This window comes from Mustela putorius, unplaced genomic scaffold (assembly GCF_011764305.1).
Source record: "Mustela putorius furo isolate JIRA1106 unplaced genomic scaffold, ASM1176430v1.1 tig00003845_pilon_pilon_pilon, whole genome shotgun sequence".
Taxonomy (NCBI): domain Eukaryota; kingdom Metazoa; phylum Chordata; class Mammalia; order Carnivora; family Mustelidae; genus Mustela; species Mustela putorius.
The window spans coordinates 41272475-41289003 of record NW_025421998.1 but is presented as its reverse complement, the minus strand read 5'-3'; the positions used below and the strand labels follow the sequence as shown (position 1 = coordinate 41289003).

Genomic DNA, 16529 nt, shown 5'->3' with positions numbered 1-16529 from the left:
TACTTCTGACAAATGTCATTTTATTCTGTGAGTATCAGCTAATGCAGAATTAGATTTTTCCCATAGGACGACTGGAATATTTTCCAGTTGAAAAAGCAATGTTAAACTCAGTGATTTCTCAGCTCAAAGGGGATATAAGCAAAATATCTGATTCTTAGGATTGCCGCTGAATGTGGAATCATTTTCATTGCTGAGGGAGAATGCATGTCAAGAAGAAAGTGACTTGGGTTCCCAAAGGATTTTGAGAATGAGAGAAAACTAAGTACTTTGTTGCTAGATCATATTTTTGGGGAAAAAAGACCAGGAAAGAACTTGTTAAAGATCACCTTGAAATTACCTTCCTTCTAATTTTTCAGGCAATTTGTAAATAAATCATCACCTTGCTTGAGAAAGCATTAAAAAGGTTTTATTTGTTTGTTTTTGCTTTTTGGTTGCTTTTTGTTTGTTTGCTTGCTCAAAACATCTCTCTGATTTTGAGATGTTTATAATGTCACTGCATCTATAAACTACTAAGACAGAAATTTTAAGACCCTGGCGCTTTAAATGAAAGTCCCAAGAGGAACCCAAACTAGTTCACTCACCTTGAGATGCACCTGCCCTAACTCCAGGCAGGACATCTGGCCAGTGAGGTTTGTTCTTCATAATCCTCCTGTCAGCTGGTCATTTGCTCATTTATTGGCACTCGCTGACATGCTGCATGGTAACCAGATTCAGAATGTGCCCCTTTTTGCTGTCAGCTGGACTGTAAGCACTTGAAGGGAGGGACCTTTTCTTTTTTACGTATCCTCCTTTGTCAAGCCAAATGTTCTGTATCCAGTGAACGCAAAGCCTTTCTTTTCCCATCAGCAATATTACCATTGTTGGTAGGACTGTATTCCTTTACCATAATTTAGTACCACTTTCAGCACCTTAGGAAGCAGCTATCCTGACCAAGCCAGGTTGATTAAAATGACTCTTCACATCTTATACAGGCCTGAACAGAATCCCGTCACTCTTTGATAAGGTAGAGAGTTTTAAGTTTTAAGGTGGGTATTTGCATTCAGATTTTATCTTATAATAAATACAATTTCAAAATTTGTCTTTTGAAAGACAACTGTACGTAACTCAAAGAGTTAGGAGGAAGATGGCTTGACACCTTCTGCAAATATGATTTAAAAGAAGTTCAGGTTTGAGTTAATTGCATATAAAGTACAGTATGAAATTGAAGTTGTGCCACAAGCATGGAAGAATCCTTATGTGTCTCCCGGGCCTCCTGTGCCGAGGAAAATATGGCTCTTTAATTGTTGCCATGATATTTATCCTGCAGAGAGGATCAAGCTGATTATGTTAGAGGATTTCTGGGCAGAGCAGTTAGTGAAAGTTCGATGGCAATGGTTCAGGACATAATTACAAATATTTTGGGCACATGACTATCCATTGCCTTTTACATCCCCAGAGTCTTCCTTAAATTATGGTTTAAATAACAGTTTATGGTTTAATTGTAATATAAACTCAGTAGAAATAATATATCTATTAAAGTATAATATAATTATAGTAATATTAAGAATGTTAAGTGTCCAGTAATCAACCAACTAGACGAGGCTGTTATTACTTTTCTAGTAGAATGCTAGTCATCTAGGCTTTTCAATGATGTTATATTAGAACCACAAGCTAGTCACTAATTATTTTCTTTATATGGACCTAAACCTATATAATAGAATCCTGTTATCACACAGCTCATTATTGCATACATAGAGACGTATTACATATCATATTGTGTGTCATGAAACACAAAACTGAAAACCACTAATACTTTATCTATTGCCATCAAGCATGAAGATATTAAATGACTTAGCAACCTTTTGCACTAATATTTTTTAAACATGCCTTGTTTTTAAGAGATTTTGATTTGAGAGTCATTTTCAATAGATGTCATTTTCTTCTGAATAACACTATACATATATTGACAATGGATATTTTGAAATTTAGATGTTTCACAATTTATTTGTTCTCTGGATTTACCTAAGCAAATCATCCCCAAATGCTTCTGTGACTCCGGCTGGAAAGAAAACATTGTCTTTGGAGAGGTTGGCCAAGCTCTGTTAATGAAAAGCAACCCATTTGTTTTCTTTGCTGCAGGGTGTATTCTGAGTGTTGGTAATTGTGCCACTGCAGCTGGATTTCCTGACTGTTAGTTTTATGCTTGATGAAGGATGATAATTAATGTGTTAAACACTAGATGTTTGGAGGGAAGAGTCTTTTGCGGCAGAATTACAGGGATATATAACTCATGCCCCAGAAGTTTAAAGTTTTATTTCTAATGAAGCTTTCTGTAGAAAATGTGTCATTCTTTCCCAAAATAATTTTATTGTAAAAATGAATTGAGTCTCCACCTCTTACAACTTGAAAAATAACCAAGTGACTGTGTTGACATTTTGCGAATATTTTGTGGTAATGTTTTATGTGACTGCTATTGCTTTTTTACTCAGGCTTGAGGTAGTTCTATAAATTGTACCTTTATTGACATAATCCTTCATCATTGAAGTTTTATGATTAATAGATTTTTGTAGCATCTTACCTTTATGGGAAATTTAGCATTGAAATTTAATATTACAAATTTTTTAATATTACCATTTTTTTATCTGAATGCAGCAAAGCTCAGATTTAAAGTGTAGAGAACCATCTTTTTAAAGTGGTTCCTAATAAAAGAAGCAATGTTCTAATCTCGTATTTTCAAACAGTAAAATATTTTCATTCAAATGCTATTAAACATAGGTATTTTGCACGGGTTATTATTAATATGTTAATTTTAGACTGATTCCACATCATCTGAGAATGACTTTCACATGATAGAAATAGTCATGGAGATAGGAATGGAATATTTCTAGCCATATCTCAAAAGTACTGTCACTTTTTTAAAGAAAGTAATTTAGACTATGAGTTTAAAGCATTTTTTTTTTTTTTTGAAAGCTAAATGAAATGCTGTCTGGAGGAAAACAGTGCCCTGTCTTGAATTACCAGCCCTCAGATGTGGTCATGTTTACCTCATCCTTCTATGATGCCGTTTACTTACACACTTCCCCAGAAATCCAAAACAGGCTTCAGAGAAAGCAAAACAAAAACAAAAAAGCAAAAGCAAAAGCAAAAAGAAAAGAAACCCCTCCAGAGTGGAGTTGGCTTTTCCCTGAAAAATCTAAAGTTCTGTTTGTATCAGTGCTCTTTTCTCCCCGATTATGTGGGTTGAGTTACTTATCTTTCTAGAGAAGTGAGCCCTGGGGGCCCTTTGAAGAAATGGACACACCCACTGGGAGCTGCTTGAGGGGAAGGCATGTCCGCCTGTGTTTTTTAAAAAGAGATCAGAGCGCCTATATATAATGAAAACAGCCAGTAGTAAAATGGATTTCTGTGATGTGCCCCCATTCTAGTATTTTTAGCAGGAAAGAGAGGTAGGTGTTTGACTCTGGATGCAAGATAAAGCAAAGTACGTAAGGTCAGAAGCCCTGCAGACAGCCAGACCTGGCTTAAACTTTGACTCATCACTTGCCAGCTCTGTGGCCGTGCTGGTGGCACCAGTGGTCCCACAGAGGGATGGGTTTATCAAGAATTCTGTAGTGGATCCAGAAGATAGCCATTGCCAGTGTCGATACAGATAGAGAGTTTTGTTGAGGTTGCCAGGTTCTGTAGCCTAGTATAAGTTACTTTCTTACTTCTGTTTTCACCCTGGATGATTAGTTTTGCAGTGAATTTCATAGGCAAGGCTGTGAATGGCAATGGGAGAGGCGTCACAGACCTCGCTCAGGATAACCTATTCCCTTCCTGACTGCCACCAATGCTCTGGCAGCCCCATTTTCAAAACTGTGCTTTGGCCCAGCAGGCCCAGGTCTGGGCTGAGAAAATTCCCCCAAGGATAGAAGAGGGCAGGGCAGGCCTGCAAGCAAGAAAGGCAGGGAGGCTTCCCACCCTGCAACAGGGCTAATTCTTAAAAAATGCACTTTGGCTTTGCAACTGGCTTTTGCCCTGTGCCAGGATTTTACCTAAGGAAACCCGAATTTGAAAACCTAACTCTGGGCATGTTCAAAAATAACCATTGAAACAGATGTGCCAGTGTTCCCTCTCCTCTCTCTTGGGGTCTAGGACTTAGCACTGTTATAAGGAACATCATTCTGGAGACCAAAATGCTTTTATTTTTCACAATTCAAAAACATCCGTCTCTAAATTTTGTTTTTCTCCAATTTGTATGCTTAACAGCCTTCTTCCACCCACCTCCACATTTCTCAGTTAATCACTTGAACATTTACCGACAAGCCACACTGCTCTGTAGTTACTTGCTTTGAAAATAAAGCCATAATAGTTTTTATGAAAATTGGGTAAATATCTCTGCAATGCTATTTTAGTTGCCAGTCCCAACATGGCAATTATTCATGGCGAGCATCCAGAATATCCTTGTAGACTTTCAAGTTTTCTCAGTGTCATTACTTTACACAGCATTTAGCAGAATGTTTTTTCCCCCTAAGCTGCTCCAGGCCAGATCATTGCGAAACTGAAATGCATCTAAGTCTATGGGAGAGGATGGGGTAGGGGGTCTGACCATGACCATGGCCACCACTGACGTCTGAGGGGGGCGAGCCAGAATGTGGCTGATCATCTGTTCATCCATCCCTTGTGATGACTGGCCTTGGTTCTTCCAGGCAGCTGGGAGCTCAGGCTCTCCTCGTAACGGTAAGGTTCCTCTCCATCCTCCACTTCTTCTCATTCCATTACTTTTACTTGAGTGGAAAGGAAAAATATTATCATTATGTGGGTAGTGACTTAATGCTAGAGACTCTGCTAAACGTGAGGTGAAGTAACGTCTCAGAGAATTTGTCCTGGTATGCGTGACTCTAATGTGCCAAGGTTGGATTAATATAATTAATAATACTGCCAGGTTCAGCACGAACATATAGAAAGTACATGTATTTTATCCTCAAATAATCTTGAGAAGTTGAGTCTACTTGGGTAACCCCCACACACCATGTTTCAAATGAAGAGACCGAAGCTCAGAAAGATCTAGAGGTCTGCCCAAGACCACATGCCCAGCATGTGATAGTCTGGGAACAGAGGTGCTCATGCCTTTCCCACTCTGAGACATGTCATTTCTTCTAGGGGGGGTGCTTCCAGCTGAGAGACAAGGAGGGCAGGAGAAGGCACAAGTGCCACCTTTAAAAATGTCCAGTTGTAAACTTTCATTTGAAAGGTTTGCACATAGGTGAAAAACATTATCTATATGTCAGTCCCTCAGATACCTAGGAACCTAGGACCCTTCTTTTAGAGTTTGGAATGGAGTCTCCTTGATCTCCTTGGGCACTTCCTACGAAGGAGTTCAGTTCTTGGCTCGGCTATTCGATACTATTTCTTAACTAGTTGTAGAATTTTGAAGACCTGGAATCAAATATTGCTTCTGCCTCTTTATGGTTGAATGACCTTAAGCAAGTTACTTCGCCTGAGTCTCCATTTCGTATCAGGAAACCAGGAATTGTGAGATGTGTAAACATGGAGTGCAGTACCTAACACAAGAGGAGACCTTAAAGACATCTAATTCCTTTTAGGCCTTTAAAAATTGTTGTTAAGAAAGCACAGTTTGATTGCTCACTATGAACTTGATACTGTGCAGAAGTATTATCTCCGTTAATCCTCAGCATTCCAAGGAAGGTATACTTGTCACTAACTCCATTGTTCTAAAGGGTGAACAAAAGCCCCCAAGGAGTGAAGAACCTTTTCCATGTCACAGCACTACTTGATCTATTTTCCTAGTGCATCTCTTTCCAGGACACCATGATGCCTTCCCAGTAACAATTTTCCATCGTATTTTAAAGAACAAGATAATATATCTTATTTATGATTGTGTTTATTTTTCTCTAATCTTTTGTTCTACGGTACAATTCTGGTCCTAGATTAGCAATGCTCCTTGCATAGTATCTTTAGAGATACATAACTGTGTGGGTGGGGAGGTCAGGGACATGCTAAATGGCCATGAATTGTGTGTGTCATACACATCATCACGGCCTCTGCTTTTTATTCCTCATGTGCTACCAATTATATAAACACAAACATACACACACCCAACTGACTTCACCGTCTTTTAACCATGCCTCGCTATTTTCAGCACTTCCATTTCGTTTTATAGACAATCATTTGGCACCTTCATATGCATACAACATAATTAATGGAAAGTAGCCTAAGAAAATTAAATGTCGTAATTAAAGATTAGAAAAAATGTTACTTGATCGTCAAGGCTAAACTTTAACTTAGGTCATTGTATTAGGGTTGGCTGCTAGCCTTTTGTCTGTAAAATTTGTTTTGCTGAGTAGTTTTGCTTTCATTCAGATGAATGTTGCTGTTGCTTTTATTTTCCTAATACAGGAAGTAGTAACTCCCATTATTATATTAAGCTGTTTCCTTTCTAAGACACTTTTGCAAGCTCCGTCTGCGCATTTCCTCTGTCACACTGATCTTATATATTGTGTGTGTGCTTCCTGAAACCATTTAAGCATTGATGGAAACTATTAGCATGTCAGTGCAGCCTTAAACAGAGAAAGGTTACTTAGTCTAAAGACATTCTTTCCTCTGTTCAAAACCTTTCAGTCTTGTATGATGCTGTATTGCTGCTAATATGTAGTGATTTTCACAAGCAGTTTTAATGAAGAACCTGGTGGGTTTGGGATTTAGAAACCGTATTTTGATGTTTCGTTTCTGGACATGAATTTGAATGTGGCTGCCATCAGCCACTGATTCAAAATAGTTCCATCTGATGCCTGTCCTGTCTGTGCAGTCAGCCGGGCCTCTTAGGTTCATTTTGCCTGAGCAGGTGTTCGTGTCACACAGAAAATGCTGTCACCCCTGCCTTTGGCAGATGCTGTAGGGTTAAGTGTTTTCAGCTGAGTTGTGGACTTTAAAATACTATGAAGAATTCACCTCCACCATGACTCCCACTTGGACGTTTTCTCCAAACTTTGGAGAAAGCACTGGTTCACCATGTAGAATATCCTGTATCAGACAGTCACACCCAGGAACGATTGTTGAAAGAGAAAAGTGGACATGATTTATCTTCTATGGTGATTCTAAGTGCCTCTAAATTTATTATCTGTATCATTTGACATCTTTGTAAGAAACAAATTTCATATATATTGTGAGTTTTTTTCCCCCTTACTGAATAGAGGAGTATTCAGTTTGATCTAAAACTCTTTCTTGCTTCAAAAGATGCCACTTGAAAATGTCCTAAAATTGACTGTGGTGATGGTTGCACAACTCTGTGTCTATACCAAAAACCACTGAATCATATACTTTAGATGGGTGAATTCTATGGTACACGAATTATATCTCAATAAAGCTAATGATAGATTCCCCACATAAGATTCCCCTTAGCTCAGAATTCTAGCATTTCATAAATAAGCACTCTGGTGCTCAGGATTAATTTTGCTTGTGGTTCTTTAAGCCTTTTCCTATTGTTCCCCTGAGATTTTGACTTCCTGGCTAAAGAGCTATAATTTTTAACCTTAAAGTTTAACCCTAGGTACATTAATTTATCAATCAACAAGAACATATTTAGCACCTTTCTTGAGTAGCAATAGCCACATTGTTATAGGGACAATGGTAATAGGCAGAGAGGAGAAAATGTAACAGGAATTATTAATAATAAAGTAGCAATTGGAACTGTAGCCATTCTCTTGGTGAAGCACAATAGTGACTTAACTGTGATTGTGGTGACAGGGAGCCAACAATTGAGTCCCTGCTAATGGCCCAACAGGGAAGGGGTTGAAAAGAAGGAAGGAGTGGTTTACATTACAAAGGGATTGTCTGAGAGCTGCTGGAGTGTGGTTATGAGGGGAGGTCGGGCTGGAGACAGAAGGGATGATAACCATGGAGCTGTCAAGGGCATCTCAGGGGCTTAGGCAAGCGCTATGGCAGCTAGACACAGCCGGCCGAGAGCAGACATGTCCCAGCCCTGCCTAGTGCTGACTGAGAAAAAGGAAATGCAATGAGAAGATAATTGAGCAAACCAGGAGGCCTGGACAAAGCGTCACAGAATTGAAAAGTACATCTTGGGGCCATCAGAACCTCAGCCGAAAATACTCCCGGCTTCACTTTGAGCAGGGTTGGACCACTCTTTGGGGAAAGAGCTACTGGAAGGGGTGTGTGTGTGTGCATGTGTGTGTGTGTGTGTGTGTGTGAATAAAATGCTGTGATTGGCAGATCTATTGAAAAGAGCAAGTCTTTGACATCTGTTGAACTTCTTCTTTGTATATTTCCAAAATACACATGCCCAGCTTTTACCAGATGCTTTGGGGTGTATGATTTTAAAAAAGCACCTCTAGACTACATATTCCAGTTGCCTTGTTTGTTGTTCCAGTACTGTCCTTTATCACATTCCCCCCTCCAGCTGATAATCATGGGTCCCATTTAGTGGTCATGTGTTGGAGAGATGTAAAGGGCAAAATAATATGATGAAGGCAGTGGGGCATCATGTCAAATATTGATGAAGGTGAGTCAAGAAATGTTGTCCCTGTGTGACCCCTGCTGACCTCTGTATCTTGATCTACTAAGACTTGTACTCTTACCCACTACATTATAATTTTGTTCCTCGACCAAGTCAAGCTATTCCTTCCTTCAGGCCTTTGTCTGCAGGCCTCCATTTCTCCCTGAGCCGCACATGGATGGCTCCTGCATGTCATCTGACTTCAGCTGAAATGTCACTTCCAAGAAAGGATGTTCTTGCTAACTGAAGTAGTGACCCAGTCACTTTGCATCCCACATATTAATTCCCTGCCTAGATTCATCACGAACTAGTAATTCTGTCTGTCTTGTTCACTATGGTATCTCCAGCACCCAAAACAGCACCTGGCTCCTGGTAAATGCTCTCAAACTATTTGTCAACTGAGTATACTAATCTAAATGTCCAGAAATAGTCATTACTAATGGCAATGCTTTTGGGATGTTCTTTATGCAAGAAAAAGCTTCAGAACTCCAATCATAGCACATATATTCAGTGAAAAAACCTTGGCCCTATGTTAGAAAAATGGTGAATGAATGTATATTTAATTCGATATTAAATGTTTATGATATATAAAATCTTTTTTATATTCTTTACTCTGATGAGGAATGTTTTTTATTATGAAATACCGACACATATTGCTTAAGAAGACATCTATATGCAATGATTCCAATTATATATAAGTAGTATGAATGTGAAAAACCAGAAAGGAAATATATATAAATAATAACTAATTTGGGGGGGGGAATCAAATTACAAATAGTTTTTTTCTTTTTAGTTTTCCAAGCATTCTACAGGTGGTTCTATTATTTTTCTAATGTAAAAAATATTTTTTAAGAAGGAAAACATAATTCAGAATAGATATAATCAAATATGAATAAGACTGTAAATGCACTTTGAAGATGGAAGGACTTTCTTGAATTTGGTGTGCCTAGTGAGTGAAGCTGTAAGGAAGATACCAGTAATGGAGCTGAGCTTTGCAAAGACTGATCACAATTTTGAGGGTGGACACATAGACCTTTTTCGGGTAAAGAAACAGAATGAACAAAGGTGGAAGGGAGCAATTAGCACATAGAAGGTGATGAGGAGATAGGTCTATGTGAATGGAAAGCTCCCATTTGGAAGCCAGTGGGAGGCAATCTGGGAGAGTAAGATAGGATCACATTTTAGAAGACCTTTCAAATCAGGCAGACAGGTTTAGACTAGAAGTGGAAAAAAATAAGGAACTACTACGGGTTCTCGAGAAAAATGGTAACATGATTACTTAGGTGTTCTAGGGAACTTACTCTGTAGAAGGAGTGAGACAGAGCATAACACCAGGGTCCACCTGGCATCCATAACCGGCGCCACCATCCATCCTAGCAAAAGCTCTGCAAAGACTCTGTCTCCACATTATCTCCACCCCGCCTGCATCTAGACATCATGAATCTGTCAGAGTTGGTGTAGGAAACGTGCTTGTCCCCTTCTGTGTGGGGGTCACACGAGAGAAGAGAAGCATGGGGACGGGCAAGCAGGATGAGCCAGAAAGGCCCCAAGGACACACTCAAAGGTTACGGTTATAAGCAGTATGAGTGTCTGAGATGTTTCTTGTGTCATTTGTAGGTTTGTGGCTTAATTAGGGCCACAAGTAGAGGTCTCTTTTTATAACTCATTATTCAGTTATAATGGAAACTTTTGCTCTTTCAGGCTTTGCCATTGGTGTGCAGGTTTTAGGCACTGGATTTTTAAAAAGTCTTTCCTTAAATATTTGATAAAACTTGAGGACAGTAACTCCAAGAAATTATGTTCCAGAAACAGATTCCCACCCATTTTTAATCTACATGATTCGGATGCACCTGCTGTGTCCACTCGTGGGAGTTAACTTGTCAGAATCTGTTAAGCCACTATTTTGTGTTTTTTTTTTTTCCTTAAAAAAGGGTGTTGTTTTCTCTTATTTTTTCAGAAGCTGTTTTTAGATTATAAAATCGCAAACAAAATTAAAAATAAAATGAAATTGTCTCATCTTTGGGGGAGAAAAGCTTCTGCTCTGTCAGTGTGTGGGCTGTAAGCAGAACAGAATGTTTATCTTGCTACACGTCGAAGATGGAAAATAAAGTTAGCAATAGCCAAAAGGCCTTCTTCTGGATAACTTACCATGAAGCGGAAAGCATAAATCTAGTGGCAAAACAATTCTCCCTTATAGGCTAGTATTTCTTGGACAGGTCTGAGAACATTTAAATTTTCTGTCTACTTGATAGGATCAAGATAACCTCCCCTAACCTTAACTTCAAGGTTTGGTTTCTGGACCACAGGCAATTGAGTTTTTTAAATTGATCTTTTTTTTTTTTTCCTTTTTTTCTTTTTCATTATCATGATCAAGAGCTTACAAGACCCTATGAAAAAACTGATTGAGAAAGAAGAAAGGAAGAAGATCACCCAGCAGGAAAGTGCAGAGGCCACCGTGGAGGAACCCAGGCAGTAAGTCCCGGCGGCTTCTCTACGCAAAATCTTTATTTCCAGGTCAAGAGCAGCACAGTCCTCACTGACCAGATCTGCTGGGGTCTCAAACACAAGCAAATTGCTTTATTTCTCACTTCTCTGGGTTGATGTATTAAGATGAAGCCCAGGCTTGTCCTGTACATATTCCTGCTTGGCCAGGACTCATCCCAATAGGAGACCGTTTCTGAGATTTTAGAAGGAGCACACTTGTGAGGAGTTGACTGGGACAAGAAAAGGCACACATCTCCAGTACTCTCTGGCTCTCCATCTAGTGGCCTCAGCCTCAGTGCTCTGCTCTCTCAGGCTTCTGGACCCAATCTGGTCTTTTTGTTACCATCATTTATAAAATCCTGTCCCAGATAAGAAATCCCCTGGCTTTTCTCTCATAGAAGGGAATAACCTATGAGATTGCCTCTTGAGATACTGAGTACTAAGGTGTCATCATACAAAAGCGTTGGGTTCTGACATTTTGTTTCCTTACTGTCCAGACCTTCTGTTTTTTCCTCTATGAAGCAGAGAGCAGTTTTGAGTGCAGGAAGTGACTGCTCCATCTCCATTTCTTGCCACTTTTACATACTGAGACAAATTTCTCAACATCTGTGGTGTATGATGTGTCCTGACCTCGTTCAGCAAGGAGGTTTCAGCGTGAATCTTTTCCTATGGAGATATCAGGGCTTGCAGGAATAGGGTTAATCTTGAACTGGCTGACCTAGAAAAGCAGACTGCCTTCCTCCCACTTGGGATTCTTTCTCCACACAAAAAAATTTAGATGATAATTGTGTGGTAAAACTGGTTTGTATTTTAACTGTGTTTCTAAAGTTTCAAATATATATTTTGGTCCCACAGAAGTGTTTGCACCCAGTATTAGCCTTTTTAATTTTATTTATTTATTATTTAATTTTTTAGTGGAGGGAGGGGCAGAGAGAAAGTGAGAGAGAGAAAATCTCAAGCAGACTCCCCACTGAGCAGGGAGCTCGATGCATGAGATCCTGAGATCATGACCCAAGCTGAAATCAAGAGACAGATTGAATCTTAACCAGCTGAGCCACCCAGGCACCGCAAGCCTTTTTAATTTTAAAGCAAATACTAGAAAACTCCTTTAATATAAAACAAAGACAAGTTTTCACTGTAAGAACAGCTATAGAATATGATCTGAAACTAATGCAATTGACTATTTTGGGGGGAAGCAGTTTAATGTATTCCTGGTATAATAGTAATGCTTATTAGTACCCTTTAGTGAGCACCTACTGTGTATTAAGTACAATGTCAGGTGCTTTATTGTATGTTATCTCTACTCATTCTCACAATAGCCCTTTGTGTAATCAATGCCAGCATTTCCTCATTGTTTAAATGATGGCAGTGAGGCTCAGAAGAAGTTCAGGGGCTGCCCAAGCCCCGATGCAGTAAGAGGCAGGACCTGGAATGAGTGCTGGTACCTTCCTTTCACCACATGTCTCACTGCAATCAAAATAAAGTATTAACTTTTACTTAAAAAGGAGACACCCAAGATTGTCTTGATTAGTTTTCCTTAATTTCAGGTTTCTCCATTATTTTAGTACTTTATTTTTAAAAGCTCAAAAAGTGGGGCACCTAGGTGGCTCAGTGGGTTAAGGCCTCTGCCTTCAGCTCAGGTCATGATCCCAAGGTCCTGGGATTGAGCCCCACCATGAGGCTCCCTGCTGAGCAGAGAGCCTGCTTTCCACCCCTTCTCTCTGCCTGCCTCTCTGCATACTTGTGATCTCTATCTGTCAGATAAATAAATAAAATCTTTTTAAAAAATAAATAATAAAAAAAAAAAGCTCAAGAAGTGTAATCCAGTAACTAATTTAAATACAAAATGGAAATTTAACAAGTTGGGTTTGTTTTGTTTTGTTTTGTTTTCAAAAACAGTAGGTAAAAGTGCTTTAGAGGGAGGTTCAAAGATACCAGCTGAGTCTCAGGGTGGTGATGTATCTCTTCGTGATATTAACCACTTTGTGAGAGTTCAGTAGGAGACAGTCTTCTGGATTTGAGACTGATCCTGCTTTTCAGGCTTAGGTAATTTCACTAACCTCCTGAGGTTTCCTCTCTTATAACAGCAGGAATCAGAATAAACACCCATTTGCCCATCAATTTTTTAACTACGTTTTTAAAAGCGACAACTGCACAGTATCTATTTTAGTTATACTACCTGCTCATCTAGATATTTACAGAATATATGACTTATGATGAAATCAAACTCAGTTATTAAGGTGCCACTAACCAACCTTAGGAGAGGAAAAAGCCAGCAAATGTATTTCTTCTTAAAAAAATGAATAACATGGGGGTGCCTGGGTGGCTCAGTGGTTAAAGCCTCTGCCTTCAGCTCAGGTCATGATTTCAGGTCCTGGGAAGGAGCCCCGCATTGGGGGGGGGGGGGTCTCTACTCAGCGGGGAGCCTGCTTCCTCCTCTCTCTCTCTCTGCCTGCCTCTCTGACTACTTGTGATCTGTCTGTCAAATAAATAATTAAATAATCTTAAAAAAAATGAATAGCATGTAAATGACTCTGTGTTTATGTGTGTGTGCATGTATTAAAGTGCAGTTATATAGAATATATGGCTTTATTATAAATACAAAATTTTCAGAACTAGATTACTAAACTCTTTTTTTTTTTCCAATTTTAAGGTTAATTTCATTAGAGGATGAAAACCAGCACAAGGAGTCTTCTAGTTTTAAGAGTAAGTTTTGATTTTTATTTAGAACTGCTTCTGAAATGCTACTGCTCGGCAACCAATTCGTTTTCTTTTTTGGCAGATTCTTCCTAGGCCTTTCTTCTTTTCCAATTGAAAAAATTCTATATTAATTTGCTTTTTTTCTTTCTTTCTTTCTTTCTTTTTTAACCATTTCGGTTTTGAATTTTCAAGTATCAATGATACTGACGATATTGTGTTATTGAGAGAACGTTTTATATTATGAGCCAGAAAATAGCACCATTAGTCACTTCAGCAGCAGCCTGTCAGAGGAGCATCCAAAATGGAGAATGAACAGAGAGTGATTTCTTTTACAACAGATGATAACACTTCTGCTATTGCCATTACTACTTCTAACTGCCATTTGGGCTGTAAAGATAGTTTTAATAAGATTACATGATCAGATTGGGTGAGTCGGTTTCCAGTGTGGGTTGGGGGTTGGTCTTTGTTGAGAACAGATGGGGAGAGCTCAGACAGGGCTCTTGCTGGCGCTTCCTGGGTCTGCTCTGTCATGAGTAACATCAGCTCCCTGGGGTGTGCTGACCCCCCGATGGTCGGGAAGGCGATCAGAACGTCAGGAGATGATGCGATGTGCCGTGAAAGGCTTGTCAGCTATTCCTGGCTCCTGCCATGACAGCCAGTTCTTTCACTGGTTGTTCTCGTAATGGAATAGAGGGTCCAGTAAAACATGGTAGGACTCAGGAGATATAATGCTGAGCTTTTCACTGGGACTTGAATCCTCAGGGGTGCAAGGGAAAGCTTTATAGGTAGTGCAGAGAGAACTGAAATTACCCCAACCCTCTGCTCAGCCTGGCCCTCTGGGGGCCATATCCACCTCTGCCTCACTCCACCCTTCCCTTCCAGGAGATAATAGGAGGCAAAGCAGACCCTGGGACTTCCTTTCTCTTCTATTCTTTTCCTCCACCCTCTACCTTCCTTCTGTCTTTCTCCCACTTTCCCAACAATTTGCTTCACCTACTTTATTCTTCCACTTTACCGCTTCCTTTGCTTCTCTCTCATCTACCTTTCAAAAGAAAGCAAAAACCTCTCCCCATCTGCCTCTTTAACTTGCCTTCATGTCATCATTTCCTACATGTACACCCTCACTTCCTTACGTATTTGCTCATTTGTTCCATAGATATTGATTTCAAAATTTTGTTTATTTGAGAGAGAGAGAGCACACATGAGCAGGGGGAGGGGCAGAGGGAGAGGGAAAGAGAGAATCTCAGGCAGACCTTCACTGAGCACAAAGCCAATGCAGGGCTTGGTCTCACAAGAGACTATGACCTGAGCCAAAACGGAGAGCCGGACACTTAACCAGCTGAGCCACCCAGAGGCCCCTGTTCCACAGTTATGTGTTGAGTGCTGCCTGTGTGGCAGGCACAGCAGTAGGCTCTGGGCACACAGTAGTACACCAGATGTATTCAGACCCTTCCCATGACGGGGTTCACAGAACAGGAAGGAGGTAGAAATCTAATAATTTGCACAAGTAATTGGGCAACTCTAACTTTGATAAGAGCTGCGAGGGTCCTGGGCATGTGCAGTAGGGAGACCCCACCTGTTTAAGGGGCTCACAGATCTGGCTAAGTCAAGTGCTGTTGCAGGAGCTATCAAAGTAAAATGAACAGCCTATGAGCCAGGGAGGACCAGGAGAAAGTCAGAAGGACACTGTTCTAGAGCATGAGACAGGGAGCAAGTGGCAGAAGAAGACAGAAAAGGAAGCCAACCTGATGTTGGCCATCTGAGCTCTCTGAGCTCTCTGAGTGTATTGATCCCCATCTCCAGCCTCACTATCTTTTGGGCGTCGACAGCATGAATTATGTTGTGGGAATCTAGAAGTATTATAGTTTTGAGGGAAAATGTAAACTCTAGTTTATTGTATTTGTTTTCTCAAGTTACATGTCAATATAAATCATGTCTTTATATGAAAGAACCAAATTTTTTCTTTCTTTGTGTAGTGTGTTCACTTGTTTGTGGTATTTGCATAATATTTTGAGATTGCAAATGTTGATCACCTTGTTTTAGGTATACATAGAATGGAATCCACCATAATGAAGTGTCATCTGTCTTTTATTTTGTGACCTGCAGAAAGTCTAACGTACGTGTGTGCAAACCCGAGGTGTTTTTTTTTTTTAAATTTTTTTATTCATCTAGGAGAGAGAGAAAACATGAGTAAGGGGGAAGGGGTCAAAGGGAGAGGGAGAAGCAGACTCCCCAATGAGCAGGGAGCCCGATGCAGGGCTAGATCTTAGAACCCCAGGATCATGACCTGTACCAAAGGCAGATACGTAACCGACTCAGCCGCCCCAAGCAAACCAAGTTCTAGGACTGTTGTATTGTGTTGTATACACACACACACACACACACACACACGCATATACACAGACACATACTTAATTACTTAGAGTGGTTTTTAGTTTACAGAAAATTGGGCAGAAGGTACAAAGATCTCCTTATATCCCCTATCCCTACATATGCATTATCCACATCCCCTACCAGGGTTAATACATTTCTTATAATCGATGAGCCAACACTGACCTATCATTGCCACTCATAGTTAACATTAGGGTACACTCTTGGTGCTATGTGTTTTATGGGTTTTGACAAATGTATAATGACATGTATTCACCACTTGAGTATTATACAGAATAGTTTCACTGTCATAAAATCCTCTGTGTCGCCTTGTCCATCTCTCCCTTCCTCCAAACACTGAGCAACCACCGATCTTTTTACTGTTAACATAGCTTTGCCTTTTCCAGAATTCTGTATAGTGGGAATTATGCTGTATGTAGCATTTACAGACTGATGACTTTCACTCAGCGATCTGCCCTTTTTA

General features: G+C 39.9%; 1 protein-coding gene across 19 annotated transcripts in view; it reads left to right on the top strand.

The window, feature by feature from the left end:
* Positions 1-16529, top strand: part of ICA1 (islet cell autoantigen 1) — a 142220-nt gene that overhangs the window by 103149 nt on the left and 22542 nt on the right. For all 19 annotated transcript variants that reach the window (XM_013064179.2, XM_013064178.2, XM_013064190.2 and 16 more), the window contains 2 exons: positions 10866-10963; positions 13629-13681. In XM_013064179.2, coding sequence (XP_012919633.2) covers positions 10866-10963; positions 13629-13681 — 151 coding nt within the window. The remainder of the gene's footprint in view (positions 1-10865; positions 10964-13628; positions 13682-16529) is intronic.